Genomic DNA, 27,927 nt, shown 5'->3' with positions numbered 1-27,927 from the left:
GAGAGGGTCAGATAACCACCTTAGTTTCAGCCTGATAATATGCAATCTCAATGTGAGTGAATCCCGAAGGATTGAGTCCTGCCTTTTTTCCCCAAGGTCAAGCAAAGTACCAAGTGTGTGCTTATCTGCATCCACGGGCAGGTCACTCTGACCTTGGCCCCCAGTAAACAACAGCCCCCACAGCCAGCTTCTACTGTGGGCCTAGCCAAGGAGACGGTAGCCTCTTTTTTATTCTCTGCTTCCTTGTTAAGCCCTATATAAGCCCACCCCAAAATCCAGTCCCTTGCACAACCTCCAAACCTGCAGGAAGTTCTGTGCCTCCCTTTTCCGCAATAAACAGTCATCACCTGTTGACAATTGAGTCTGGACTATTCCTTTGGGATTCTCCTCCATTTTCCCAACAAATCCATTTTGATTTTTTTTGCCTGGTCTGTTGGAGCCTAGTAAAAAGAACAATGGCTGGGTACCAGTGGCTTACGCCTGTAATCCTAGCTACTCAGGAGGCTGAGATATGAGGATTGAGGTTCAAAGCCAGCGCAGGCAGGAAAGTCTGTGAGACTCTTATCTCCAATAAACCACTAGAAAACCAGAAGTGGCACTGTGGCTCAAGCAGTAGAGTGCCTGCCTTGAGCTGAAGAGCACAGGGATAGTGCCTAAGCCCAGAGTTCAAGCCCCATGACCAACAAAAAAAAGAACATTTTTTTTTTTTGCCTGTCATGGGGCTTGAACTCTGGGCTTACATGCTGTCCCTGAACTTCTTTTGCTCAAGGCTAGCATTCTACTGCTTGAGCTACAACACCACCTCCAGCTTTTTCTATATATGTGGTACTAAGGAATCAAATCCAGGACTTCATGCATACTAGGCAAGCACTCTACCACTAAGCCACATTCCCAGCTCCAACAATGATCTTGTATAAATTTTATTTAATAGACCTGTAAGTAGACTGACTGAGCTACACCATGATGAATTACATTGTTTGACAAATTTGCTGAACTACTCAATTCTAGTGACAAACTGGAAAATTAAACTAAGATAAATCATAGTTTGTGTAAGGTTTGCCAAAAGGAGACCACTACATAGTTCAGGCAGAAAAGACTATTCGGGGGAGGTGTGGCAAAACAAATGTGGAAATGACCTCAGAGCTTGGGTCTCTTGCTGACTCATAGCCAGGTGATTGACTGTCAGGTGATTGAAATTACAGGTGATTTCTAGTAAGGCCACTTGCTATCCTTCATGAAGAGGAAAGGAAAGGGCAGACCTAACAGTCCAGCCCTTTCATAGTTATAAAGGGGCACCAATTCTCTCTGGGTACTTCCTGCTGACAAAGGGATATCATTTTTTAGGATTAAAAGGTAGAAATGTCATTCAGTCGAGGAGAAGGCAGCAGTAGCAGTTCCTTCATGATGAATGTTCATATGCATCTTTGGATGAAGTCTGAAAAAAGTTTTATGAGGCAGGGGCTGAACAATAAGAAAATAAAATTAGAGAGCACACAAATGGCAGAAGGAATGGCAGCCATCCACTTAGGGAAGTGAAGGAAAAACTGAATAATTTGGAGATGACAAAAGGAACAAGGTGGAATGGGACACAGAAGAGAGCAGTCAGCTCAGTATTTCTCACTCATCTTCTTTAGGGATGTGAGACAGCTTTACCTTAGTAGGTCCAAGAAAGGAGCAGGCATACCTGGGAATCAGTGTCAATCTAAGAGGGCAGGAGCAGAAGCTTTTTTTATACTTTTTTTTTTTTTTTTGCTAGTCCTGGAGCTTGAACCCAGGGCCTGGGCACTATCCCTAAGCTTCATTTGCTTAAGACTAGAACTCTACCACTTGAGCCACAGTGCCACTTCCAGCTTTTTCTGTTTATGTGGTACTGAGGAATTGAACCCAGGGCTTCATGCGTGCAAGGCAAGCACTCTGCCACTAAGCCACATTCCCAGCCCTTTTTCACTCTTTTTTTTTTTTTTTTTTTTTGATGGTCGTGGGGCTTGAACTCTGGGCCTGACCTCTGTTCCTGTGCTCTTCAGCTCAAGGTGAGTGCTCTACCATGGTAGCCACTTCTGGTTTTCTGGTGGTTTATTGGAGATGAGCTTCGCAGACTTTCCTGCCTACACTGGCTTTGAATTGTGATCCTCAGATCTCAGCCTCCTGAGTAGCTAGGATTACAGGCGTGAGCCACTAGCACTCGGCTCCTTTTTCACTCTTGACAGGTGAAACCACTATGGCTGTCATTGAGTTTAACTGCAGTGAGAGTGGTCAGCAAGATGTGCTGAGGGCCTGTCCACTTAGGATGTAAACAGATGGATCAAGGGTCTTGAGGAAGACTTGGATTTTTGTTAATTTTGAACTATCCTCCATTTGACACTCTAACATATTACTACCCAGATAACAGATGACTGGTAGGCAAGGGTAAAAGTTTCTGCCCAGCTACAAAGCAGACAGGTATGGACATTAGATAGGCATACCTACGAACTATTTTCTGATGACCTTCAGACTCTGATTACTTTTGTATGGGACAGGCACAAATGACTCCATCCAGGACCTGATACCATCCCCTCTTATCCCAACTGCTTCTGGAAGCTCACTCCTCCCCATGATAAGCTTATCCCAAAGGGTGTCTTTTCCTGGCTGGGATAATGTCTTAGTTGGAATCCTTGCTCATTGCTGGGATGTCATGTCCAGTTGGCTGAATTCCACATTGGAGAGGGGTGATTGACAGATTAAATGAGTCTTTGCCTATAGCCCCTTTATTTCCAATTAAAGAAACAAGGACATCAGTAAAAATAGTCCTTAAGCAGGGCTTACCTGAAACTTAAGAATCAAAGTTAAATCTGACAAATTTGTCAGAGCCATCTGTCCTTCTGTGGGCCTGACTAATTGCTATAGAAGATCAATTCCACAAGTGCAAAACTCAATAGTAGACATGATAAAAGTTTCGAAACAGCCAGGCACCAGTGGCTCATGCCTGTAATCCTAGCTACTGAGGAGGTTGAGATCTCAGGATCACAGTTCAAAGCCAGCCCGGGAAGAAAAGTCCATGAGACTCTTATTTCCAATTAACCACCAGAAAACTGGAAATGGCGCTGTGGCTCAAGTGATAGAGTGCTTGCCTTGAGCTGAAGAGCACAGGGATAGTGCCCAAGCCCAGAGTTCAAGCCCCATGATCGACAAAAAAAAAAAAGTTTCAATACAGCAACTGATCAAACAATCTAATTCATTTTATTTATTTATTTATTTTATTGTAAAGATAATCTAATTCATTTTAAACTGAATATAGTACTTTTGGATACCTTAAATAAAGACAGAAACTACTGTTACCAAGTCTTTGTAATTATAATGAAGAATACAGGAAAACGGCTCTGTATCCCAGGCAGTTCACATCCTTTAGACCATACTTTTTTTGTTGTTGTTGCTGTTTCCAGAATGAAGGTACGAAAGGAAGGATTGAAGAGTGAATGTTTGAGTGATTGAGTAGTGTAATTAGGAAGAGGTGAGAGGGAAGGATTCCTTGAAGGCATTTTTCAGTCTCCTAGAGAAGTTTTGCCTTAAGGGAGAAAATAAGAATCCAGTAGAAGGGCTGGGAATGTGGCTTAGTGGTAGAGTAATTGCCTCGCATTCATGAAGCCCTGGATTTGATGGCAGAGAGCCAAGAGACAACCTGAATTTATGGCACCTCTGACCATTTACCATTGGGTTGGCAGAAAGTGTCCAGGTATATTGTAATCAAAAGTCCCATTTTTGGGTTACTGAGAATGATTGTCTTCTGGCTTTGTGGAGTAGTCTGGTGAGGATGTAGGAGTCTGATCAGGATGTAGTGGGAAGAAGTCCTGCAAGGATGGAGTAGGGAGGAGTGGTAAGGACATAGAGGGACGTTTGCCCCCTACCTACTGTTTCAGGGCCTTTGCTACTGCCATAGTAGCAGCTCCACCTCTCTCCAAGGCGAAATATCTAAAATGTTATCCATCTGGGGCAGATACTGGCATCGATAGAGCCTCCCAGTTTGGTCAAAAACTGCACAAAAAGCATCTGAAACCTGGTGGGACTGGCAGCAAGGGAATGTGGATTGATTATGTGAGCTGATTATGTGGCTATTTCTACCACTAAGCCAGACAAGGAGGATGATGAGGATGATGGATATTTGCTGTGGTGGAGTTTGTGGATGAGCATCTCAAGGAGGTAAAGCAGATGGAGCCCTTTTGTTCCAGAGCTAAAAGGAAGCTTCTGGGAGGCCAAGACCTACCATCACCTAGACATTTCTGGCATGACACCCCAGATCCGTTTCCTTCTAGGAGGGTCTGTAATGACACCTCAGATCCATCACAACCAAGAAGAGCCCATCACGACTCAGTCACATCTTCCAGGAGGGTGCGCCATGGTTCCTCAGACGCTTTGCTCCCCAGGAAACCTCATTGTAATTCTTCAGGCATATTTCCTAGGAGAAACCATCATGGCTCCTCAGGTATCCCTTCCCAGAGAGGCCCACAATTCCCATGATGCACCTCTCCCTTGGAAGACTCTTGACTCCTCAGAAACTTGGCATCTCAGAAGGACCTGTTATGACTCATCTGATTTGGTATCTAAAGTTGCTCATTCATTGCTTAGAATCCAAAGTAATAAAGCTCCAAAAGGCACCTCTAGCACTTCTCCACACTTGAAGGAACCAGGACCCTTTAATTCCTTGCACTCCAAGAATAGAAAATATGAGTATGACTAGGACCTTTCTCCTACTTGAAAAAAAAAGCAAGCAAAATCCCATTTTGGAGGTAAGAGCAGATTGATTCTGACGGTAACTTCCAGAACGCCTCTGATTCAGATATGTTACTTCCACAGAACCGACCAAGATACCAAAACTCTGATTCTGACCTCTTACCACCAAGGAGGAATCAGAAGACCAAATCTTCCGATTCTGAACTGTCTTCACCTCAAAGGAGTTGGCTTACTGGAAAGAAGGCTGCACACATGTATTCTGGGGCTAAAACTGGGTTGGTGTTAACTGGCATTCAGAAAGAGCAGGAAGAACTCCAGAAACAGTACCAAAGAACCATGTCATTTGAAGCTGAATTTGTTGAAACTATATCTTTTTTTTTTTTTTTTTTGGTCGGTCTCGGAGCCTTAACTCTGGGTTTGGGTGCTGTCCCTCAGCTCTTCAGCTCAAGGCAAGCACTCTACCACTTCTGGCGTTTTCTGCTTATGTGGTGCTGAGGAATCAAACCCAGGGGCCTCGTGCATGCAAGAAAAGCACTCTAACACTTCAGAGTGTTAGGAAACTGGAAGAAAAAGGAAGGGAATAGGCCAGACTGGATCTTCCACTGGCAAGGACTGTTTATTGAGATACAACAGAGAGGAACATAGACTTTCCCACAGGTATGGAGGTTGTGGGGGGAGGCAGGGCTGGAGTCCTGGGTTTTATAGGGTCTGAGCAAGGAGACAGTTACATGAGTTTTGTATAGGGGAGTGACTGCAGGTGCAGGCAGAGAATAGGGTAAGTATTCCCTTATCCAAAGACTCAAGTTTTTTAATGTTCAAACAGTTCTGGATTTGTCTAGACTAGACAGTGACCTTCACAGGATAGTTTTTACTCTTCCAACCTCTTAACCCTTTCCCTGGCCTCACAGCTTGGCCTCAGAGCCAACTAGACGCACAATGGAATATTTATAGCCAGGCCCAAGTCTGATTGCCCTGCATGTGTCAGGCAGTCAGCATGGATCTTTGGTGGCTTGCATGATATCTGTATGCACCTGGGAAAACAGGGTGGGAGTCAGTCCTTCAGGGAGGCTAAGGCAGGAGAAGCACAAGTTTTGGGTCAGCTACATAGTGAAATATGGATACTAGGTCTAAGTAACTGTAACACCATCTACTCCTCACTGCCATCTTGGTGTCTTAATAGATGATGGGAATTTTCCATCCAGTTCCCATAACTCTAGAGGTGATATAGGTCATTCTTTGATTTGCAGATGTATCATGGGTTGTTTAGGAAAGTCTTGCTCCAGGGAATTCTTGCCCTAAGCCCCTGATTGTGTTTTTGTTTTTTTTGGTCAGTTGTGGGGCCTGAACTCTGGGCCTGGGCACTGTCCCTCAGCTCTTTAGTTCAAGGCTAGCGCCCTACACTTGAGCCACAGAGCCACTTCCGGGTTTTTCTGCTTATGTGGTGCTGAGGAATCAAACCCAGGGCTTCATGCATACAAGGCAAGCACTCTACCACTGAACCACCTTCCCAGTGCCCTCCAAGAGACTCTTAGCTCCAATTAACCACCAGAAAACCAGAAGTGGTGCTGTGGCTCAAGTGGTAGAGCATTAGCCTTGAGCTGAAGAGCTGAAGGACAGCGCCCAGGCCCAGAGTTCAGGCCCCATGACCAACAACAACAAAACAAAACAAAAAGACAGATTTAGTGGTAGAGTGCTTGCCTAGCATACATAAAGCCCTGGGTTTGATTCCTCAGTATCACATAAACAGAAAAAGCCAGAAGTGGTGCTGTGGTTCAAGTGAAGAGTGCTAGCCTTGAGCAAAAGAAGCTCAGGGAGCCGGGCGCTGGTGGCTCACGCCTGTAATCCTAGCTACTCAGGAGGCTGAGATCTGAGGATCGCGGTTCAAAGCCAGCCCGGGCAGGAGAGACCGTGAGACTCCTATCTCCAATAAACCACCAGAAAACCGGAAGTGGCGCTGTAGCTCAAGTGGTAGAGCGCTCGCCTTGAGCTGAAGAGCTGAGGGACAGTGCCCAGGCCCAGAGTTCAAGCCCCACGACCGACAAAAAAAAAAAAAAAAGAAGCTCAGGGATAGTGCCCAGGCCCTGAGTTCAAGCCCTACAACTGATAAACAAAACAAAACAAAACAAAAAACTAGGCCTCACAATACTAAGCTAGTATTCTACTACTGAGCTATGTCCCTCCTTCTCTCACACACATTCATGCATACATACAACTCAGGGCCAGGAGCTTTACCACTTGTGCCATACCCCAAATCCTTTTTGTTTTATTTTATTTTTTGTGTGTCAGTCATAGGTCTGGAACTCTGGACCTGACCACTGTCCCTGAGGTTTTCAGCTCAAGTCAAGCTCTCTACTATTTAAGCCACTTCCGGTTTTCTGGTGGTTAATTGGAGATGAGTCTCATGGACTTTCCTCAGATCCTCAGATCTCAGCCTCCTGAGTAGCTAGGATTACAGGCATGAGCCACTGGCGCCCAGCTTAATTTTATTTTTGCATGAGCCACCAGCACCTGGTTCAGGACCTTAGTTTGTGATGCCAGCACCACAAATGTAACTCAAGGCTAGCACTTTACTACTTGATCCATAGTGCCACTTCCCACTTCCCTGTCTCTTTCTCTCTCTCTTTCTTTCTCTCCCCCCTCTCTCGCTCACCCTTCCTCCCTCCGTCCCTTCCTTCCTTCCTTCCTTTTTGTCGCTCATGGGTCTTGAACTCTGGGCCTGGGCGCTGTCCCTGAGCACTTCAGCTCAAGGCTAGAGCTCTACTACTTGAGTCACAATGCCAATTCTAGTTTTCTGGTGGTTAATTGGAGATGAGTCTCTTGGACGTTCCTGGGCTGAACTGGGACCCTAGTATCTCAACTTTGTGAGTAGTTAGGATTACTGGTATGAGTGGCACCGAGCTACTTCCAGTTTTTTCTGAATAGTTTATTGGAGATAAAGAGTCTCATGGATTTTTCCTGTCTGGGCTGGCTTTGAACTGTGATCCTCAGATCTCAGCCTCCTGAGTAGCTAGGATTATAGGGATGAGCCTCCAGCAAACTGGCAAAATATTTCCTTCTAACTTTACTTATTTTTTTGTTTATGTGGTACCAAGAAATCAAATCTAGGGCTTCATGTATGTTAGGTAAATACTCTACCACTATGCTACAGTCCTAGCCAGTCACTGAGCCCTCTTGCTCAGGGCGAGTGCTCTATCACTTTGAGCCACAGATCCATTTCCAGTTTTCTCTTGGTTAATTGGAGATAAGTCTCACAGACTTTCCTGCCTGGACTGGCTTTGAACCTTGATCCTCAAATCTTAGCCTCCTGAGTAGCTAGGATTATAGGTGTGAATCATCAGCACCAAGATGAGGTTTTTTGTTTTTGTTTTTTGACAGTCTGGGGCTTGAACTCAGGGCCTGGGCACTGTCCCTGAGCTGCTTTTGCTTGAGCCTAGCACTGTATCACTGGAGTCACAGCGCCACTTCTGGCGTTTTCTGTTTATGTGGTACTGAGGAATTGAACCCAAGGCTTCATGAATGATAGGCAAGCATTCTACCTCTAAGCCACATTCCTAGGCCATGGTGTTTTTTTAAATTAAGCTAAAAGACGTGGAGTACCGTGCATAATGATCATGAGATACTTCCTTTGTTCTAAGAACAAAGGAGTAAGTCATTTCAAAATGTGTTCTTTGGTTGTGGAGGCCAAATCCACACACATTCACACACATGTAACACATATATGTCTACATACACACTAGCAGGCATACCAACAAGCACATATGAACACACTCAAACACATAAACACACACATACTCATGCATAAGCCACACATACCTACACATGCATATTCATGCTCTTGTACTTAAAACTCATGCACATAGACTAGTGCATATAGACTTGCACAAACTTATACATAAACACATGCACAAATTCATGTGTACACACACTGACACCCACATGAACAAACGCTCATGTACACTTATGCATACAAACATTATTGTCTGGGCTCAGATCTTGTCTTTGCCACTTATACCTATATAATTTTGTTCAGATTACATTGTATTCTTGGATCTCACGTGCACACACATGTGCACAGAGCACATATGCTCACGCTTGGCCTGCACACTCATGCACAGCTCCACATACATACACTCACGCAAATGAACAGTCATGCACCCTCAGACTCACGTATCACATATATGCACAATCATGCATATGTCTACACATCCACATACATCCACACTCACACAATCACAAAACCAAACAAAAGACTTCAAATTCCATAAGATAACATAATAAAAGCACACTTAAAGTTCTGACACCAAGCCAGGCACCTGTGGCTCATGCCTGTAAACCTAGCTACTCAGGAGGCTGAGATCTGAGGATTGTGGTTCGAAGCTAGCCCTGGCATGAAGGTCCAGTAGACTCTTATCTCCAGTTAACCACCAGAAAACTGGAAGTGGTGCTGTGGCTCAAGTGGTAGAGTGCTTGCCTTGAGCTGAAGAGCTGAGGGACAGTACCCAGGCCCAGAGTTCAAGTCCCACAACAGACAAAAAAAAAAAAAGTTCTGACGCCAACCATGTGCTTAGTACACGTTACTTTCCCTTCTCTCTCAGGAAAAGCCAAGCCACTAAAAATAAAATGCCCTTACTGGGTGCTAGTGTCTTATGCCTATAATCCTAGTTACTCAGAAGGCTCACATCTGAGGATCCAGGTTCAAAGGCAGACCAAGTAGGTAAGTCTTTGAGACTTTTGTCTCCAGTTAGCCAACAAAAAGCTGGAAATGGAGCTGTGGTTCAAGTTGCAGAGCACCAGCCTTGAGTGAAAAAGATAAGAGATGTGCCCAGGCCCTGATATCAAGTCCTTTTTTCTTTTTCTTTTTTTGTCAGTTGTAGGGCCTGAACTCTAGGCCTGGGCATTGTCCCTCAGCTTTTCAGCTGTAGACTAGCACTCTACCACTTGAGCCTCAGCCCCACTTCTGGCTTTTTCTGCTTATGTGGTATTGAGGAATCGAACCCAGGGCCTCATACAAGGCAAGCACTCTACCAGTGAGCCACCTTCCCAGTTCCTCAAGCGCTAATACTGGCATCAAACAAACAAAGGACAATATGCCCGAGGGCAGCAGAATGGTGTGTGTGTGTGTGTGTGTGTGTGTGTGTGTGTGTGTGTGTGTGTGTGATTGCTGACCACAATGCTATCTTCTGCAGGAGTGTTGCATTATCAAGAGGTCAGGCCATTTATGTTTCTGCCTTCAGCTTTTCAGCTTGACACCTCTAGAGTAAGGCTAGATACATATACTTTGCTAATAAAATGAACTCAGAGAAAGAAGCCATACTTATCGTAAAAAAAAAAAAAAAAAGGGCATTTCAAGAGTAATAACTCCTTTTCAGTAAAGAACTACTCAAAACCTTGCTGCCAAACCTGTTCTTCTGCTTTAGTGATTCGTGCCAGTCTAGCTTCTTCCTGATGCCACAACCTGTTGGTCTGACAGCTTTAGATTAATAAAGAAGTTCAAAAACCAACATACTCTCCAGGCCCTGGGACTTTGACCTCTTCTATTCTTAGCAGCAAATCCTCTGTTTATTGTAGGGAGGCAAAATAATCATAGCAGAATTAATGAATAGTTCTTTCTTCACCTGTCCAGGCAAAGAAGGATGGTGTCTACTGTCACCATGTGGTGTCAGATGGGCACCCTTATAGTGGTCCCAGTGTTCTTTTCATTTTCCTGGCTTAGATGTCTTCAGAAACCCAGGGTGTTGGAAAGTCACCTGGTTGATTTCATCTGCAGGATAGAGTAGGCCGAAGATTGTTAATTACCTCTCCCAGCTAGAGCTGTTTATCATCTGGCATCTGATTCAACTTAGGAGAACTTTTTTTTTTTTTTTTTGGGTCCGGTCGTGGGGCCTGAACTCGGCCTGGGTGCTGTCCCTCAGCTCTTCAGCTCAAGGCTAGCGCTCTACCACTTGAGCCACAGCGCCACTTCCGGCTTTTTTCTTTTTGCTTATGTGGTGCTGAGGAATCGAACCTAGGGCCTCATGCATGCAAGGCAAGCGCTCTACCACTGAGCCACCTTCCCAGCCCTAGGAGAACTTTTTAAACCCTATGTTAGGGTTCCAGATTTGGGAGTGGGGGAAGCCAGGCACAGGTGGCTCATGCCACCAAAAAAAAGAGACAAGTACTTATCTTAGGGTGAACCCTAAACTTTTTTTTTTTTTTTTTTGGATGTGGGGCTTGAACTCTGGGCCTGGGTGCTGTCCCTGAGCTCTTTGGCTCAAGGTGAGCATTCTACCACTTGAGCCACAGTGCCAGTTCTGGTTTTCTGGTGGTTACTTGTACTTGAGTCTCACATTCATGCTGGGCGCAGGTGGCTTACACCTGTAATCCTAGCTACTCAGGAGGCTGAGATCTGAGGATCGAGGTTCAAAGCCAAACCAGGCAGGCAAAGTCCGTGAAACTCTTATTCCCAATTAACCACCAGAAAAGCTGAAGTGGTGCTGTGGCTCAAGTGGTAGAGCACTTGCCCAGAGTTCAAGCCACATGACCCACAAAAAACAGAAAAAAAAAAAAAAAAAAAAACCAAGACAAAAATGACAAAAAGGAGTCTCACGTACTTTCCTGCCCACTGACTCCCAGCCATACTAAACTTTTTGTTTTTGGATTTTTTTTTTTTTTTTGGTTGTTGTTGGTTATGGGGCTTGAACTCAGGACCTGGGTGCTGTAGTCCCTAAGCTTTTTTTTTTTCTTTTCCCCAGTCTAGGGCTTGAATTCAGGGCCTGAGGGCTATCCCTGAGCTTCTTGTGTTTAAGCTAAAGCTCTACCCCTTGAGCCACAGCTTTTTTTTTTTTTTTTGTCGGTCATGGGGCTTGAACTCTGGGCTTGGGCGCTGTCCCTGTATTCTTCAGCTCAAGGCGAGCCTCTACCACTTGAGCCACAGTGGTTTTCTGGTTTTTGAGTAATTTATTGGAGATAAGAGTCTCACTGACTTTCCTGGCAGGGCTGGCTTTGAACTGTGAACCTCAGATCTCAGCCTCCTGAGTAGCTAGGATTACAGGCGTGAGCCACTTGGCACCCGGCTGAGCTATAGCTTTTTCTGAGTGGTTTATTGGAGAAAAGAATCTTCCAAACTTTGCTGCCCAGGCTAGCTTCAAACCAGGATCCTCAGAGCTCAGTCTCATGAGTAGCTAGCATTACAGGCATGAGCCACTGGTGCTGGGCGATTTTTTTTTTCTTTTTTTAAAATGTTTTCATTAAGGTGATATATAGTGGAGTTATCATTTTTAAGTCAGGTAATGAATACATACTTTTTTGGAAAGTGTTACCCTTTATTTTCCCTCAGATTTCTCCTCCTATTCCTGCCCTCAAGTTGCATTTTATTTTCCACAGAGCCTACTGAGTACCACTGTTGAATTTGTTCACCCTTTGTCCATACTAACATTTCACAAGCATTGTCATATATAATTCTTCTTGAATACCACAGTGAGACAGGGTAAGCCTTGAAATGTAAAACAATTTGCACTTGGCTTTATTTTGCTGTATGTTATCTTCTGACTGTTATTATATATCGCTTTTATGTTTTACCTTCTAGTGAACTGTGTGTGTGTGTGCCAGTCCTGGGTGTGTGTCAGATCCTTGAACTCAAGGTCTGAGAGCTGTCCTTGAACTTTGGGGCTCAATACTAGCCACGGCTTGACTTTCGGCTTTTTTGGTGCGTAATTGGAGATGAGTCTCACAGACTTGACTGTTTCGCCTGGCTTCCAGCCGCGGTCCTCAGCTCTCAGCCTCCCCCTGAATAGACAGGATACAGGAGTGAGCCACCGATGAGGGCTTACTGCTGTTTGTTTTTAAGTCATTTATAGAAGCGAGTACGCAAGGACCCTTCAGGGCAGTTGAGAATGAAAACCAGGGGTTCCGAAGCTGCTCGAATCTCGTCGGGACCTGTCGTCCTCCCCTTTCCCGCTCTACGGTAGGTAAACGGGAAAGCGGAAGTCCCGCCCTCTCTAGGCTTGCAGATATACTGGGCTTCTCCTGGAGCCGTCGCGTTATTTCGTCACTTTCCAGGCGTCGACGCCTGGTTTTTACGTGGTTTCCTGGCGGCGCGGCACGGAGACAACGGCCCACACAGCAACATGCCCAAGTAAGTCGGGGGCTAAAACTGGAGGGGGCGGCGGAATTTATTATTTGGATCCCCAAGAGAGGGTCGTAGGGCGGATCTGGCTCATGAAACCTGGAGGGAAAGGTGGGGTTCCTCCGGGAGAACGGAAGTTCCAGATACCCCGGTTAGCGTGTGGGTGGGGGACGGCCGCTCTGAGGCCGCAGGAAAAGCCGTTTTTGTCAGACGCTTTGATTTTGAGTCTTGAGTCGCTCAGTGACTTTTGTCAACCGTCAGCGAATAGCACGTCTGTGAATGGGTATCTCCTGACTGGTCGGCATCTTTTTTCTCTTCCGTTTCTTTCTAGGTTTTATTGTGACTACTGCGACACATACCTCACCCATGACTCTGTAAGTGGTGTGTCTTTTCATGTTTTCTTTTAAAGCCTTATTGTAATTAATAGGATTTCTTTATATGTAGGCTTATGCTTTCCAACCTGTTGAAGTTTAAGACATTGTTGTAGATTACTACAGTATATGTTTGCACTGTTGTAATTTAAGAAAGTTTGCAGGGGCTGGGAAGGTGGCTCAGTGGTAGAGCACTTGCCTTGCATGCTCGAGGCCTTAGGTTCGATTCCTCAGTACCACATAAGAAAAAAGCCGGAAGTGGCACTGTGGCTCAAGAGGTAGAGCGCTAGCCTTGAGCTGAAGAGCTGAGGGACAGCGCCCAGGCCCAGAGTTCAGGTCCCACTACCGGACCCCCCTCCCCCCCCCAAAAAAAAAAAAAAAAAAAAAGAAAGTTTGCAGCAGCTAGTGCTTTTACTGGAGATCAAAAATATTAAAAATAGTTTGGAGATGGATGGAATATAAAGCTAAAAAGGCAAAAACAATTGCATACATGATTTTCTTTGAAATGGAATCATATACTTTTTTTTTAAAAAAAAGCGTATCTTGAATATATAACTTTAGCCTGGTGCCAGTGGCTCACGCCTATAATCCTAGCTACTCAGGAAGCTGAGATCTGAGGATCACGGTTCAAAGCCAACCCCGGCAGGAAAAGCTGTGAAACTCTTTATCTCCAATAAACCACTCAGAAAACCGGAAGTGGCACTATGGCTCAAGTGGTAGAGTGCTAGCCTTGAGCTGAAGAACTGAAGGGCAGTGCCCAGGCCCAGAGTTCAAGCCCCATGACTGACTGTCAGTCATGGGGCTTGAACTCTGGGCCTGGGCACTGACCCTGAGCTTTTTTTGCTCAAGGATAGTGCTTTACCACTTGAGCCATAGAATCACTTCTCTCTTTTCTGTTTCTGTGGTACTGAGGAATTGAACCCAGGGATTCATGCATGCTAGGCAAGCACTGTTTCATTGTCACATTTCCAGCCCACTTTTGACTTTTTATGTGGTTAATTGGAGATAAGAATCTCACACACTTTCATGCTCAGGAAGGCTTCAAACTACAATCCTCATATCTCAGTTTCTTGAGCAGGTAGGATTACTAGTATGAGCAACCTGTGCCCAGCTGCATCATATCCTTTTGATTATCATGTATTAGTTGTACAGGGAGTTTCATTGTTTCATGTGTGTGACCTTTCTACACACAATAACAAATGTATCCTAATCAGCCTCACCTCCCATCATTTTCCCTCATGCCTCTTCCCCTTCTTTTTTTTTTTTTTTTGGGTCTGGTTGCAGGGCCTGAACGCTGTCCCTCAGCTCTTCAGCTCAAGGCTAGCGCTCTACCACTTGAGCCACAGCGCCACTTCCAGCTTTTTTCTTTTTGCTTATGTGGTGCTGAGGAATCGAACCCAGGGCCTCAGGCATGCAAGGCAAGCGCTTTACCACTGAGCCAACTTCCCAGCCCCCTCTTCCCCTTCTTAAAGCAGTCTCGATGAGCCAGACATCAGTGGCTCACACCTGTAATCCTAGCTACTCAGGAGGCTGAGATCTGAGGATCTCAGTTCAAAGCCAGATTGGGCAGGAAAGTTGATGAGCCACCAGAAGTGATTCGGTGGCTCTAGTGGTAGAGCACTAGCCTTGAGCTGAAGAGCTCAGGGACAGGGCCCATGCCCAAAGTTCAAGATCCATGACTGACCAAAAAAACAAAACTTGACAGTTACTACTTTACTTTCTTATACAAATCACCTCATATTTTAATATGTTGAAGTGGTTTATTCATCTTTCCATTTTGTAATTCATAACATTAAAAGGTTATGAACTTGAAGAGCTGAGTTACTAAAATTAATATTTTTATTGCTTCATTATGGACAGTTTTAGTGAAATTGGCTTTTGTTCCCGTGAGTTTAATTGAAATATACAGTGATTTACTTAGGCGGTGCCAGTGGCTTATGCCTGTAATTGTAGCTACTCAGAAAGCTGAGATCTGATGATCCAGGTTTGAAGCCAGCCAGGGTAGTAAAGTATGTGAGATTTTTCTCTAATAAACTACTCAGAAAAAAGCTGGAAGTGGTGCTGTGGCTTATGTGAGCTGAAGAACTCAGGGACAGCGTCCAGCCCAGAGATCAAGCCCTATGACCGACCAAAAAAAAGTCTTAAAAAACATAGCTCAAGCCAGGCACTGGTATCTCACACCTATAATCCTAGCTACTCAGGAGGCTGAGATCTGAGGATCAGGGTTCAAAGCCAGCCCACGCAGGGTTGGCTTATGGAAGGTCCATGTGACTCTTTATCTCCAATAATCCACTAGAAAACTGGAAGTGGCACTATGGCTCAAGTGGTAGAGTGCTTGCCTTGAGCTGTGCTCTTACCACCTGAGCTATGCTTCCAAGTCTGAGCTGAAGAGCTGAGAGACAACACCCAGGCCCAGAGTTCAAGCCCTACAACTGACCAAAAAAAAAGCCAAACAAAAACAAACAAACCAAAAGGTGCTCAGTGGCTCTTGTGTCTAATCCTACCTTCTAAGGATCACAGTTTGAAACCAGCTCAAGCAGTATAGCTCTTGAGACTCTTTATCTCCAATTAACCACCAAGAATCTAGAAGTGAAGCTGTGGTTCAAGTGGTAAAGTGCTAGCTTTGAGCACAAAAGCTTAGGTCCTGAGTCCAAGTCCTAGGATCGGCACAAAAACACACACATACACACACACAAACACAAAAAACAAGAGTTGCTGGGTGGGAGTGGCTCGTGTCTATAATCTTTGCTATTCAGGACCCTGAGATCTGAGGATCTTGAGGCTCTTCTAACTAATCACCAAAAAGGCAGAAATGATGATATAGCTCAAGTGATAAAACCCTAACCTTGAGCTGGGTGCTGGTGGCTCACGCCTGTAATCCTAGCTACTCAGGAGGCTGAGATCTGAGGATTGCGGTTCAAAGCCAGCCCTGGCAGGAGAGACCCTGAGACTCCTATCTCCAATAAACCACCAGAAAACCGGAAATGGCGCTGTGGCTCAAGTGGTAGAGTGCTAGCCTTGTGCTGAAGAGCTGAGGGACAGCGCCCAGGCCCAGAGTTCAGGCCCCACGACTGGACCCAAAAAAACCCCCTAACCTTGAACAGAAAAGCTCAGACAGTGCCTAGGCCCTATTTTAAGCCCTAGGACTGGTACATGTGTGCACACGTACCCATTTACCCCCCCCCCAAATACAAAGAAAATAACCCCCCCCCCCCAAATACAAAGAAAATAAAAAACCAAAGGCTGGTGGCATGCAGTAGTGGAGTGGTGTTTCCTTAACAAGTGTAAAATCCGGTCAAACCCAAGTACTGCCAGAAACATACAAAATTCAAAATGTATAGTGTTATTTATTTATTTTTGTCGGTCATGGAGCATGAACTCTGGGCCTGGGCGCTGTCCCTGGGCTCTTCAGCTCAAGGCAAGCGCTCTACTGCTTGAACCACAGCACCACTTCCGGTTTTCTAGTGGTTTATTGGAGGCAAGAGTCTCATGGAGTTTCCTGCCCAGGCTGGCTTTGAACAGTGATCCACAGATCTCAGCCTCCTGAGTAGCTAGGATTACAGGTGTGAGCCACTGGCGCCTGGCTGTATAGTGTTATTGTATGTCCATTACATCTGAATAAAACTTTTTTTTTTTTTTTTTGCCAGTCTTGGGGGCTTGAATTCAGGGCCTGGGCTTCTTTTGCTCAAGGCTAGCATTCTACCACTTGAGTCACAGCATCACTTCAGGCTTTTTCTGTATATGTGGTATTGAGGAGTAGAACCCAGAGCTTCATGCATGCTACCACTAAGCCATATCCCTAGCCTATATAAATATATATGTGTGTATATATATATATATACACATACACATATGTATACACACACATATATATTGTCATTATTAAGGTGTTGTACAGAGGAGTTACCATTTTTTAAGTCAGGTAATACATTTCTTTTTGGACAGTGTTGACTTTTTTTCTTAAAGGGCAGATTATAATTTAGGCTTGCGTATATATGATCTTGCTGTAATTACTCAACTCAGAGAACTCATAGACAATAAACAAATAAATGTATTTGTTGGGGCTGGAGTGTAGGCTTAGCACACATGAAGCTCTATGTTCCATCACCAGCACTGCCAAAAGCAAAACAAATGTCAGTGTTCCAGTACTGTTACAAGAATAGGCAGCCTGCTGACAGGCCAGTTTGTTAAACCCTTGTCTAGATAGTAAATAGAATATATAAATTACTATATTGTATTGCTGGATAGTGTATGTGGTATGTGGTGTGTGTGTGTGTGTGTGTGTGTGTGTGTGTGTGTGTGTGTGTGTGTGTGTGTGTGTGTGTGTGTGTGTGTGTGTGACAGATGCTTTAACATCTGGCTAAAGTTAGCTGGAATATTATGTAAAGGTAAAGCTTTATAAATTTTTCAAAGTTTGTTTCTGTGTCTGATAATGACCTTTTTGTTTTACAGCCATCTGTGAGAAAGACACACTGCAGTGGTAGGAAACACAAAGAGAATGTAAAAGACTACTATCAGAAATGGATGGAAGAGCAGGCTCAGAGCCTGATTGACAAGACAAGTATGTTTCATTCTTTTGTTCCAAGTGAGAGAATGTTCCTATTCTTTCTCATCCCTCTCTTTGTTGTTTTTCACAGCAGCAGACTCATTCTGAATAATAAGTAGAGGCATTTGCCCATGTTGAATGAAAGAAATGGAAGGCCATCGGTTTCCCAGCAATATAGGAACCCATTAATATTAATTATTTAGGCTGAAACATCAGTGGTAGAACTATCAGGATTGGTTAGATTGGGAGGTAGAGTAAGGGAGAAGAGGGGAGAATAGAGTTGCCTAGTACTTTTCTGTTGATGTGAACCAGATTTTGTAGAATATGTCGTTATTCACATTTTTTTTTTTTCTGGTCTTGGGGCCTGAACTTGGTCTGAGTTTGCTTGTCTCTGAGCCTCTTTGTGCTCACTTGAACCACAATGCCCCTGCTGTCTTTTTCTGAGTAGTTTATTGGAGATAAGGACTTTCTTGCCTGGATTGGCTTCCAATCATGAACAACAGATCTCTGGCTGCTGAGTACCTAGGATTATAGGTGTGAGCCTGTGGTGTCTAGCTTGATTCATAAATTTTATTTTATTTATTTATTTATTTATTTTTTTGGTCCAGTCGTGGGGCCTGAACTCTGAGCCTGGGCACTGTCCCTCAGCTCTTCAGCTCAAGGCTAGCACTCTACCACTTGAGCCACAGCACCACTTCTGGCTTTTTTCTTTTTGCTTATGTGGTGCTGAGGAATTGAACCCAGGGCCTCATGCATTGCAAGGCAAGCGCTCTGCCACTGAGCCACCTTCCCAGCCCGATTCATAAATTTTAGAAAAAAAATTTTTTTGGCCAGCCTGGAGCTTGAACTCAGGGCCTGGGCACTATCTCTGAGTTTCTTTTGCTCAAGGCTAGTGCTCTGTCTCAAGCTATTAACACCACTTCTGGCTTTTTCTATTTGTGTGATACTGAGGAATCGAACCCAAGGCTTCATGCATGCTAGACAAACATTCTACCACTAAGCCATATTCCTGACCTAGAAATGTTTTCTGTTTGAATAGAAAAAGGTGGAGGTAGGTCTGTGGTTCTTGCTTATTAATTTGAGAGACATTTATTTATTTATTGCTAGTCTTGGGGCTTGAACTGATTGTCCTTAAGCTGCTTTTGCTAAAGGCTAGCACTCTACCACATGAGCTACAGCACTACTGCTTGAGCCACAGTGCCACTTTCTTTCTTTCTTTTTTTTTTTTTTTTAATTTTTTTGGGTCCAGTCGTGGGGCCTGAACTCTGGGCTTGGGCACTGTCCCTCAGCTCTTCACTTCCCAGCCCTGCACTAATTTTAAAAGCAGTAAATCATAGTGATACAGTATTTTCACTCAGAAATGGGAAGGATAGGGGCTGGGAAGATGGCTCAGTGGTAGAGCCCTTGCCTTGTATGCATGAGGCCCTGGGTTCGATTCCTCAGCACCACATAAGCAGGAAAAAAAAAAGCCAGAAGTGGCGCTGTGGCTCAAGTGGTAGAGCACTAGCCTTGAGCTGAAGAGCTGAAGGACAGCACCCAGGCCCAGAGTTCAGGCCCATGACTGGACCCCCCCCCCCCAAAAAAAAGAAAGAAAAAGAAATGGGAGGGATAGAATTTTTTTTTTTTTTTTTGCCAGTTCTGGGGCTTAAACTCAGGACCCTAGGGCACTGTCCCTGAGCTTCTTTTTGCTCAAGGCTAGTGCTCTACCACTTGAGCCACAGTGCCACTTCAGCTTTTTCTGTTTATGTGTTACTAAGGAATTGAACTAAGCCACCTTCCCAGCCTATATGTATGTATGTATGTTTTAATATTTATTTGTAATTCTTAAGACAGATGTTAATGATCTTCATTTTATTTCTTTGATCTTGCCTCACATATTCTGAAAGTTGATAGTATTGGACTTTTTTTTTTTGGGTCCGGTTGTGGAGCCTGAACTCTGGGCCTAGGCCGGTCCCTCAGCTTTTCAGCTCAGGGCTAGCGCTCTACCACTTGAGCCACAGCGCCAATTCCGGCTTTTTTCTTTTTGCTTATGTGGTGCTGAGGAATCGAACCCAGGACCTCAGGCATGCAAGGCAAGCGCTCTACCACTGAGCCACCTTCCCAGCCCAGTAATGGACTTTTTTTTTACCTTTCAGTATTGGAGTTTGAACTCAGATTTGTGTTTGGTTAGGCATTTGAGACAGATCCCAAGCCCTGTAGTGAACTTTCTTTTAAAAAGATCATAATCTTCAGAGCAGGCTCTTCCTTTGAAATCTTTGGTTTTTCCATATCTCCTACTTCATTGCACTAATTTAAAAAGCAGTATACCATAGTGATACAGTGTTTTATATGGTACTAAGGAATCAAACCCAAGCTTCATGCATGCTAGGCAAGCACTCTACCACTGAACCACATTCCCAGCCCCTAGAAATCTTTTAAAGCCTTACTATTAAGCATGTTTTGCACATTGAAAAAAAAATTGAATAGCTTGAATTGCTTATAAACCATATATATGGATTACAGATAATTATTTCTCATTGGTAAAAAATATTGGCTAGGTAGAAAGTTTTCATTTAATTTCTCATAGTCTTGTTTATGCCCAAGCTGATCTCAGACTTCTAAACTGAAGTAATCCTGCCTCAGCCTTCCAAGTGCTGGGATTATAGGTATGCTCTACCACACCTAGTCCTGTAGTTATTTGGCGCTATATTAAACATTAAATAAAAGTAGGCAGGCATGTTGGTGTAAGCCTGGAATCCCAGCTACTTAGGAGGCACATGGAAAGATTGCTAGGCCACCCCAGGTAAAAAGTTAGCAAGCACACAAGACAACATCACAATCAACAAGCTGGGTGTGAGGCGCATGCTTGTAATCCTAGCTATTTGGAAGGAATAGGTAGAAGGATTATATAGAAGGATTATTATATAGCTATCTAGGGCAAAAATGAGACCCTACCTGAAAAACAACTTAAAAGGGCTAAGGGTGTGCTTTAAGTTGGTAGAGTACCTACCTAGCAAGTCTGAAGGTTTTCAATTCAGACTTAATTATTGCACATACACAAAGCATGTGTTCTAAATGAATATGTTCTAGAAAAGCTATAAAAACCTAAATCAGTCATAATTACAGTTTTTAGTAGATGAAAATTATTTCAAAATTAGTGCCACAATTTAGTAATTAAATTTACAATAAAAACTGGTTGTTTTGAATTCTTTTTTTTTTTTTTTTTTTGTCTCATCTTCGAAGCGGCTGCATTTCAACAAGGAAAGATACCTCCCACTCCATTTTCTGCTCCTCCTCCTGCCGGGGCAATGATTCCACCTCCTCCCAGTCTCCGTAAGTTTATTGCAAATAAACTGTAATTATTTCAAATGCTTATTGAATTAATATGTAGATAGTAAAAATTACTTTAGTGGAGGTAATTCTATTTACAGCTATTTTTGTGTGTATGCTACTACTTGGGCCTGAACTATGGGCTTGGGTGCTCTCCCTGAGGTGTTTTGTGCAAGGCTAGTTCTACCATTTGAGCCACAGCTCCTATTCAGGCTTTTTTAGGAGGTTAATTGCAGATAAGAGTCTCACAGACTTGCCTGGGCTAACTTTTTTTTTTTTGGGGTCCGGTCATGGGGCCTGAACTCTGAGCCTGGGTGCGGTCCTTCAGCACTTCAGCTCAAGGCTAGCGCTCTACCAGTTGAGCCACGGCGCTACTTCCAGCTTTTTTTTCTTTTTGCTTATGTGGTGCTGGGGAATTGAACCCAGGGCCTCATGCATTCAAGGCAGACGCTTTACCACTGAGCCACCTTCCCAGCTCCTTGACTGGACCAAAAAAAAAAAAAAAAAGAATTAGACCCATCATGCTATTTAGTGTACACTATGTGGAAAATGACCTATGTTTCTTGTGGGCAGGGATGGGAGTGGGAAACGGTGCAAAGATAGCATGACATTGTCCAAAAAAAGAAATGTATTCTGTTCATTACCTAAATTAAGAAATGGTAACTAATGGCAAATAATAAAATTACATCTTAAAAAAAAATAACAAGCAGGGTGTCGGTGGCTCATGCCTGTAATCCTAGCTACTCAGGAGGTTGAGATCTGAGGATCACACTTCAGAGCCAGTCTGGGCAGGAAAAGCTGTGAAACTCTTTTTTTTTTTTTGCTCGGTTGTGGGGCCTGAATTCTGGGCCTGGGCGCTGTCCCTCAGCTCTTCAGCTTAAGGCTAGCGCTTTACCACTTGAGATACAGCACCACTTCCAGCTTTTTCTGCCTATGTGGTGCTGAGGAATCGAACCCAAGGCCTCATGCATACAAGGCAAGCACTCTACCACTGAGCCACCTTCCCAGCCCCTGTGAAACTCTTTTTTTTTTGGGGGGGGTCCGGTCGTGGGGCCTGAACTCTGGGCCTGGGCGCTGTCCCTCAGCTCTTCAGCTCAAGGCTAGCGCTCTACCATTTGAGCCACAGCGCCACTTCTGGCTTTTTTCTTATGTGGTGCTGAGGAATCGAACCCAGGGCCTCAGGCATGCAAGGCAAGCGCTCTACCACTGAGCCATCTTCCCAGACCCCCCTGTGAAACTCTTATCTCCAATAAACCACTAGAAAACTGGAAGTGGTGCTCTTGACTCAAGTGGTAGAGCGCTAACCTTGAGCTGAAGAGCTGAAGGACAGTGCTCAGGCCCAAAGTTCAAGCCCTATGACCGATCAAAAAAACAAAAAAGATTACATACACACAGAAAAAGAATTAGAACTAGGTCATGAGACCTTATGAGTTAAAAAAGAGAAACTATTGACTTGTAAGAAACTTTTTTTTTTTTTTTTGGGTCCAGTCGTGGGGCCTGAACTCTGGGCCTGGGCGCTGTCCCTCAGCTCTTCAGCTCAAGGCTAGCGCTCTACCACTTGAGCCACAGCGCCACTTCCAGCTTTTTTCTTTTTGCTTATGTGGTGCTGAGGAGTCGAACCCAGGGCCTCTGGCATGCAAGGCAAGCGCTCTACCACTGAGCCACCTTCCCAGCCCCTTGTAAGAAACTTTTAACTCCAAGTTTCATTCTCTATTCTAGCGGGTCCTCCTCGCCCTGGAATGATGCCCGCTCCCCACATGGGAGGCCCTCCCATGATGCCAATGATGGGCCCACCTCCTCCTGGGATGATGCCTGTGGGACCTGGTAAGTTGGAATGTCTTTCCTTCTAGTGTCCTCCATTGTTTGTTCTTCAGTTAAATGTAATTTTTTCTTTAGCTTTCTAAATATTATTGTGACTTCTGTTGTAACAAATTAGGTTTGGTTAACCTTTAACGATTAAAAAAAGTATTCATTTTATCACTATAATTGGATGGTATCCAGTGACCGTTTTTTAGTCATACTTGCTAGGTTGATGCTGTGCCAGTAGAGCCATTCCACTCCAAGCTGGTATTGTTGAAAGCAGGAGGTCACTGCCTCAGTCGTTCTCCCTCCCTCCTGTTTTCTTCTTACCTCATCCTCTAGTTTTGCTAAAGAGTAGGGTTCCTCCTGTTGTAGATTTTTTTTTTTGGGGGGGGGGCGGTCCGATTGTGGGGCCTGAACTCTGGGCCTGGGCGCTGTCCCTCAGCTCTTCAGCTCAAGGCTAGCACTCTACCACTTGAGCCACAGCGCCACTTCCGGCTTTTTTCTTTTTGCTTATATGGTGCTGAGGAATTGAACCCAGGGCCTCAGGCATGCAAGGCAAGCGCTCTACCACTGAGCCACCTTCCCAGCCCCCTCCTGTTGTAGATTTATTCTTACAACTTGATTAGGCTCAGTCATGTGGGTGGCTTACACCTGTATTTATTTATTTATTTTTGCCAGTCCTAGGGCTTGAACTCAGAGTCCCTGAGCTTGTTTTGCTCAAGGCTAGCACTCTACCATTTGAGCCACAGTGCCACTTCCAGCTTCTTCTGTTTATATGGTAGTACTGAGAAAGTGAATTCAGGGCTTCCTGCATGCTAAGCAAGCACTTTTACCACTAAATCACATTCCCAGCCTTCATACCTGTCTTTCTTTCTTTTTTCTTTTCTTTTTTTTTTTGGTTGGTCATGGGGCTTGGGTGCTGTCCCTGTACTCATCAGCTCAAGGCGAGAGCTCTACCTCTTGAGCCACAGTGCCACTTCCCGTATTTTTCTAGTGGTTTTTTGGAAATAGAGTCTCACGGACTTTCCTGCCCGGGCTGACTTTGAACCATGATCCTCAGATTTCAGCCTTCCTGAGTAGCTAGGATACAGGCGCCGGTGGCTCACACCTGTCTTTCTAACTACTCAGCATACTCCCTATTTGAGCCAAGGTTCCACTTCTGGCTTCTTGGTGGTTAATTGGAGATAAGTCTCACTGAATTTCCTGCCTGAACTGATTTTTTTTTTTTTTGGCCAGTCCTGGGGCTTTCTTTGCTGAAGGCTAGCTCTTTACCACTTGAGCCATAGCACCATTTTCAGCATTTTCTGTTTATATGGTACTGAAGAATTGAACCCAGGGCTTCATGCATGCTAAGCAAGCACTCTACCACTAACCAACATTCACAGCCCTAGAAATAATTCTTTTTTTTTTTGGTCAGTTGTGGGGCCTGAACTCTGGGTCTGTCCCTCGGCTCTTCAGCTCAAGGCTAGCACTCTACCACTTGAGCCACAGTGCCACTTCTGGCTTTTTCTGCCTATGTGGTGCTGAGGAATCAAACCCAGGGCCTCATGCATGCAAGGCAAGCACTCTACCACTGAGCCACCTTCCAAGTCCCCCAGAAATAATTCTTCTTCTTATTTTTTTTTGGGTTCAGTCATGGGGCCTGAAGTCTGGGCCTGGACGCTGTCCCTCAGCTCTTCAGCTCAAGGCTAGTGCTCTACCACTTGAACCACAGCACCACTTCTGGCTTTTTTTCTTTTTGCTTATGTGGTGCTGAGGAATCGAACCCAGGGCCTCAGGCATGCAAGGCAAGCGCTCTACCACTGAGCCACCTTCCCAGCCCCAGAAACAATTCTTATCTCACACATTTTATTGCTTTGCAGAATAATTAAGTTATGTAGTTAGTTGTAAATGTGACTGACATAATCAGGTTTAGGAACAGAGGTGTCTGATACCTACAATTCAACTAGAAAAATATGATGCAAAGATAATTGAGTAGCTTTCTAGACAGAAGTATTTGGCATGCCTGCTGTGGGTATTATTTGGAAGTATGGATAAGTACACATAGAGTCCTTGACTTACTCGATTTATAATCTAAATATAATGAAGTGATTTAGATGGCTTAATCTTCCTAAAGTCAGAATCACATTCAGATGTCCAGGGGGTTAGGGATTTATTGAGCTTGCTTTCAGCTGGCATGTCATGGGTTTTAGTTCAGCTATTTGGGAGGGTGAGGTAGGAGGATCGCTTGATTTTAGGAATTCAAGATCATCTTGGGCAACATAGTAAGACTTTTGTCAAAAAGAAGGAAAAGCTACTCAGGAGGCTGAGATCTGAGGATCATGGTTCAAAGCTCAGATCTCAGCCTCCTGAGTAGCTAGGATTATAGGCCTGAGCCACTGGCGCCCAGTGAGGGGTTTGTGTTTTAACTAAATAGCTGAGGGTTGGGAAGAGCTAGGAATGAGTTGGGGGTATATATAAGCAACAGTAGTCATGGATAGGTAAATATTGAAGCTGAAAGATGAAAACATGGATGTTTATTATACTTTTTTCCTGTTCTTTTGTATAGTGTTTCAGCATTCTTATAATGAAAAATTAAAGAGTCTATACTTGTATATGAAATCCTAATGTTGACATCTAATTTAGATTAAATCCACTATAGAGAGCAAAGAAAACAAGTTTCAGGTGTCCATTTTTTAACCATTGGTGTTCCTGTAAGAAATACTTAAATATGGGTTATGTTAAGCATGAATCTTTGTGCAATTTAGGAGTTAGCATTTATTCTGTGTTTCTGTTGAAATTGATCTTTAAGAAGGTCTGAGCCTGGTGCCGGTGGCTCATGCCTTAATCCTAGCTACTCAGGAGGCTGAGATCTGAGGATTGCAGTTGAAAAAAGCCAGCCTAGGCAGGCTGTGAGACTCTTATCTCCAATTAACCACCAGAAAACCAGAAGTGGCGCTATAGCTCAAGTGGTAGAGCGCTGGCCTTGAGCTGAGGGACAGCACCCAGGCCCAGAGTTCAAGCCTACAACTGACCAAAAAAAAATATTAATAGTTTGTAAAATGCACTAGAAAAATAAAATTTATATATGATAATTGCTAAAAATCACATTATTGCCTTTTTTGTTTTCTTTTGGTTGGTCGTGGGGCTTGAACTCTGGGGCTGGGCGCTGTCCCTGCTATCTTCAGTTCAAGGCGAGTGTTCCACCGCTTGAGCCACAGTGCCATTTCCGGTTTTCTAGTGGTTTATTGGAGATTCAAGAGTCTCTCTGACTTTCCTGCCTGGGCTGGCTTTGAACCGTGATCCTCAGATCTCAGCCTTCTGAATAGCTAGGATTACAGGCCTGAGTCACCAGCGTCTGGCAGCCTATTTTTTTTTATTTTTTTTTTTGGTCGGTTGTGGGGCTTGACTCTGGGCCTGGGTGCTGTCCCTGTGCTCTTCAGCTCAAGGCGAGCGCTCTACCGCGTGAGCCACAGCGACACTTCCTATTATTATTATTTTTTGACTTGAGCTAAGTATAGTTACTGACAGGTTCTTAGAATGGGCCTTTTGTTCACCTTCCCTACAACTGTGAATGAACCCTTCGTAGTAAGGTTGTCCCTCTGCCTGTGTATATTCGTGAAATAGCTCCTGTTTATATACTGGCTATACCTGGTAAGAAGAGTTAACTGAATACCATGTGATGTACTTGTGAATTTCCCTGGGTGAGAAAAAATATCAGTTTAGAGAACTAGTGTCCTGGTGACTTCCGAAGTCTATTTATAGTTTTCCTTGCTATTATTACATCATGACTACTATATGGTTCTTGTGTTGACTTTTTTTGTTTGGCAATGTCTTTAAGTCATTTACAAATATGATGAATTTGTTGCATTTTCTTCTGTCACGTAAATCTTTTGGCAGCCTTTTGCTGGGGAAAGGATTCTTTTTAAAATTTTAATTGAAGTCTCATCAAGCTTGCTCATAAATACTTTCTCACTTCCTTTTTTTCTTATTTTTTTCCATTTCTTCTGCAGCTCCTGGAATGAGGCCACCCATGGGAGGTCACATGCCAATGATGCCTGGGCCTCCAATGATGAGACCTCCTGCTCGTCCCATGATGGTGCCCACTCGGCCAGGAATGACTAGACCAGACAGATAAGAATAAAGGAGGGGGGGGCCTTATCAGTTTTATATTATTTGTTCAACTTCACCAGGAGATCATTGGTGACACTGGGTGTTTTCCAACAGCATGACAAGGAAGACTTGCTTCCTTTTATCAAAAGAATAGATTTGGAGGAGAGAAGTGGGACAGAAAAAACAGATTTCATTTGTATTGTGAAATGTGAAAATAAAACTATTAGCTCTTTTAGTTAAAAGTGTGTTCCCTTTTTTTTGTCTTTATTCTTTGTATATCATAAAAGAGATAAAACATTCTAGTTGCATTCTAGCACATTCTCTTCAGCATGTTCTCTGTGTGGATTCTTGTTTCTCAGCAGTAGAATAAGTTTCCACATTCTGCCTTTGTTTAGTAGTTATCTTAAGTAAATAAATTCTAACCCTGTAGAGCTTTTCTTTCTTTGTGGAAAGAAAAGGTGCTGAGAATCAAACCCAGGGCTCATGTGTGGCCAGACAAATTATCAGTTATCTACACTCCCAGCCCTGGAGAGGTTTTTCTGATTAATATAATAAACAGATTACTGGGTAACACTTTCACAGTTGTGGGTTTTTCCTGTTGAAGTAGGGGACAGTACTTCATGTTGGATGCATATCAGCTAAAAATGCCAAGAATTAACTTTGCCTCAGCTTCTCCTTTCTCTGGGCTCTCCTCTTTTTGGCTCACACCTGTAATCCAAGCTTCTCATGAAGCTGAAATTTGAGGGTCATGGTTCAAAACCAGTCTGGGCAGGAAAGTCCATGAAACTTCTCTTTCCAATTAACTACCCAAAAGCTGTGTCTTTGAGCAAAAAAAAAATCTCAGTGACAGTGCTCAGGCCCTGAGTTCAAGCCCCAGGACTGGCGCGTGCACACAGAAAATTCTGAATAATTATGCTATTATTTGGTACAGAAAATGATTTAAGAATGCTGTCACGGGGCTGGGAAGGTGGCTTAGTGGTAGAGCGCTTGCCTTGCAT

The 27,927-nt window shown here is 44.0% G+C and overlaps 1 protein-coding gene across 1 annotated transcript; it reads left to right on the top strand.

Annotated features, from left to right (window-relative positions):
• Positions 1 to 12,606: 12,606 nt before the first annotated feature.
• Snrpc (small nuclear ribonucleoprotein polypeptide C) lies at positions 12,607 to 27,171 on the top strand. The gene is made up of 7 exons (XM_042684021.1): positions 12,607 to 12,646; positions 12,742 to 12,817; positions 13,140 to 13,182; positions 17,632 to 17,740; positions 20,948 to 21,037; positions 22,754 to 22,858; positions 26,830 to 27,171. The coding sequence occupies exons 2-7, from the start codon at positions 12,810 to 12,812 to the stop codon at positions 26,952 to 26,954; spliced, it is 480 nt and encodes a 159-aa protein (XP_042539955.1). The 5' UTR covers positions 12,607 to 12,646; positions 12,742 to 12,809; the 3' UTR covers positions 26,955 to 27,171.
• Positions 27,172 to 27,927: the final 756 nt, after the last annotated feature.

Source organism: Dipodomys spectabilis, unplaced genomic scaffold (genome assembly GCF_019054845.1).
Source record: "Dipodomys spectabilis isolate Male_0828 unplaced genomic scaffold, ASM1905484v1 ptg000085l, whole genome shotgun sequence".
Taxonomy (NCBI): Eukaryota; Metazoa; Chordata; class Mammalia; order Rodentia; family Heteromyidae; genus Dipodomys; species Dipodomys spectabilis.
This window is presented reverse-complemented; position numbering and strand designations above follow the sequence as displayed.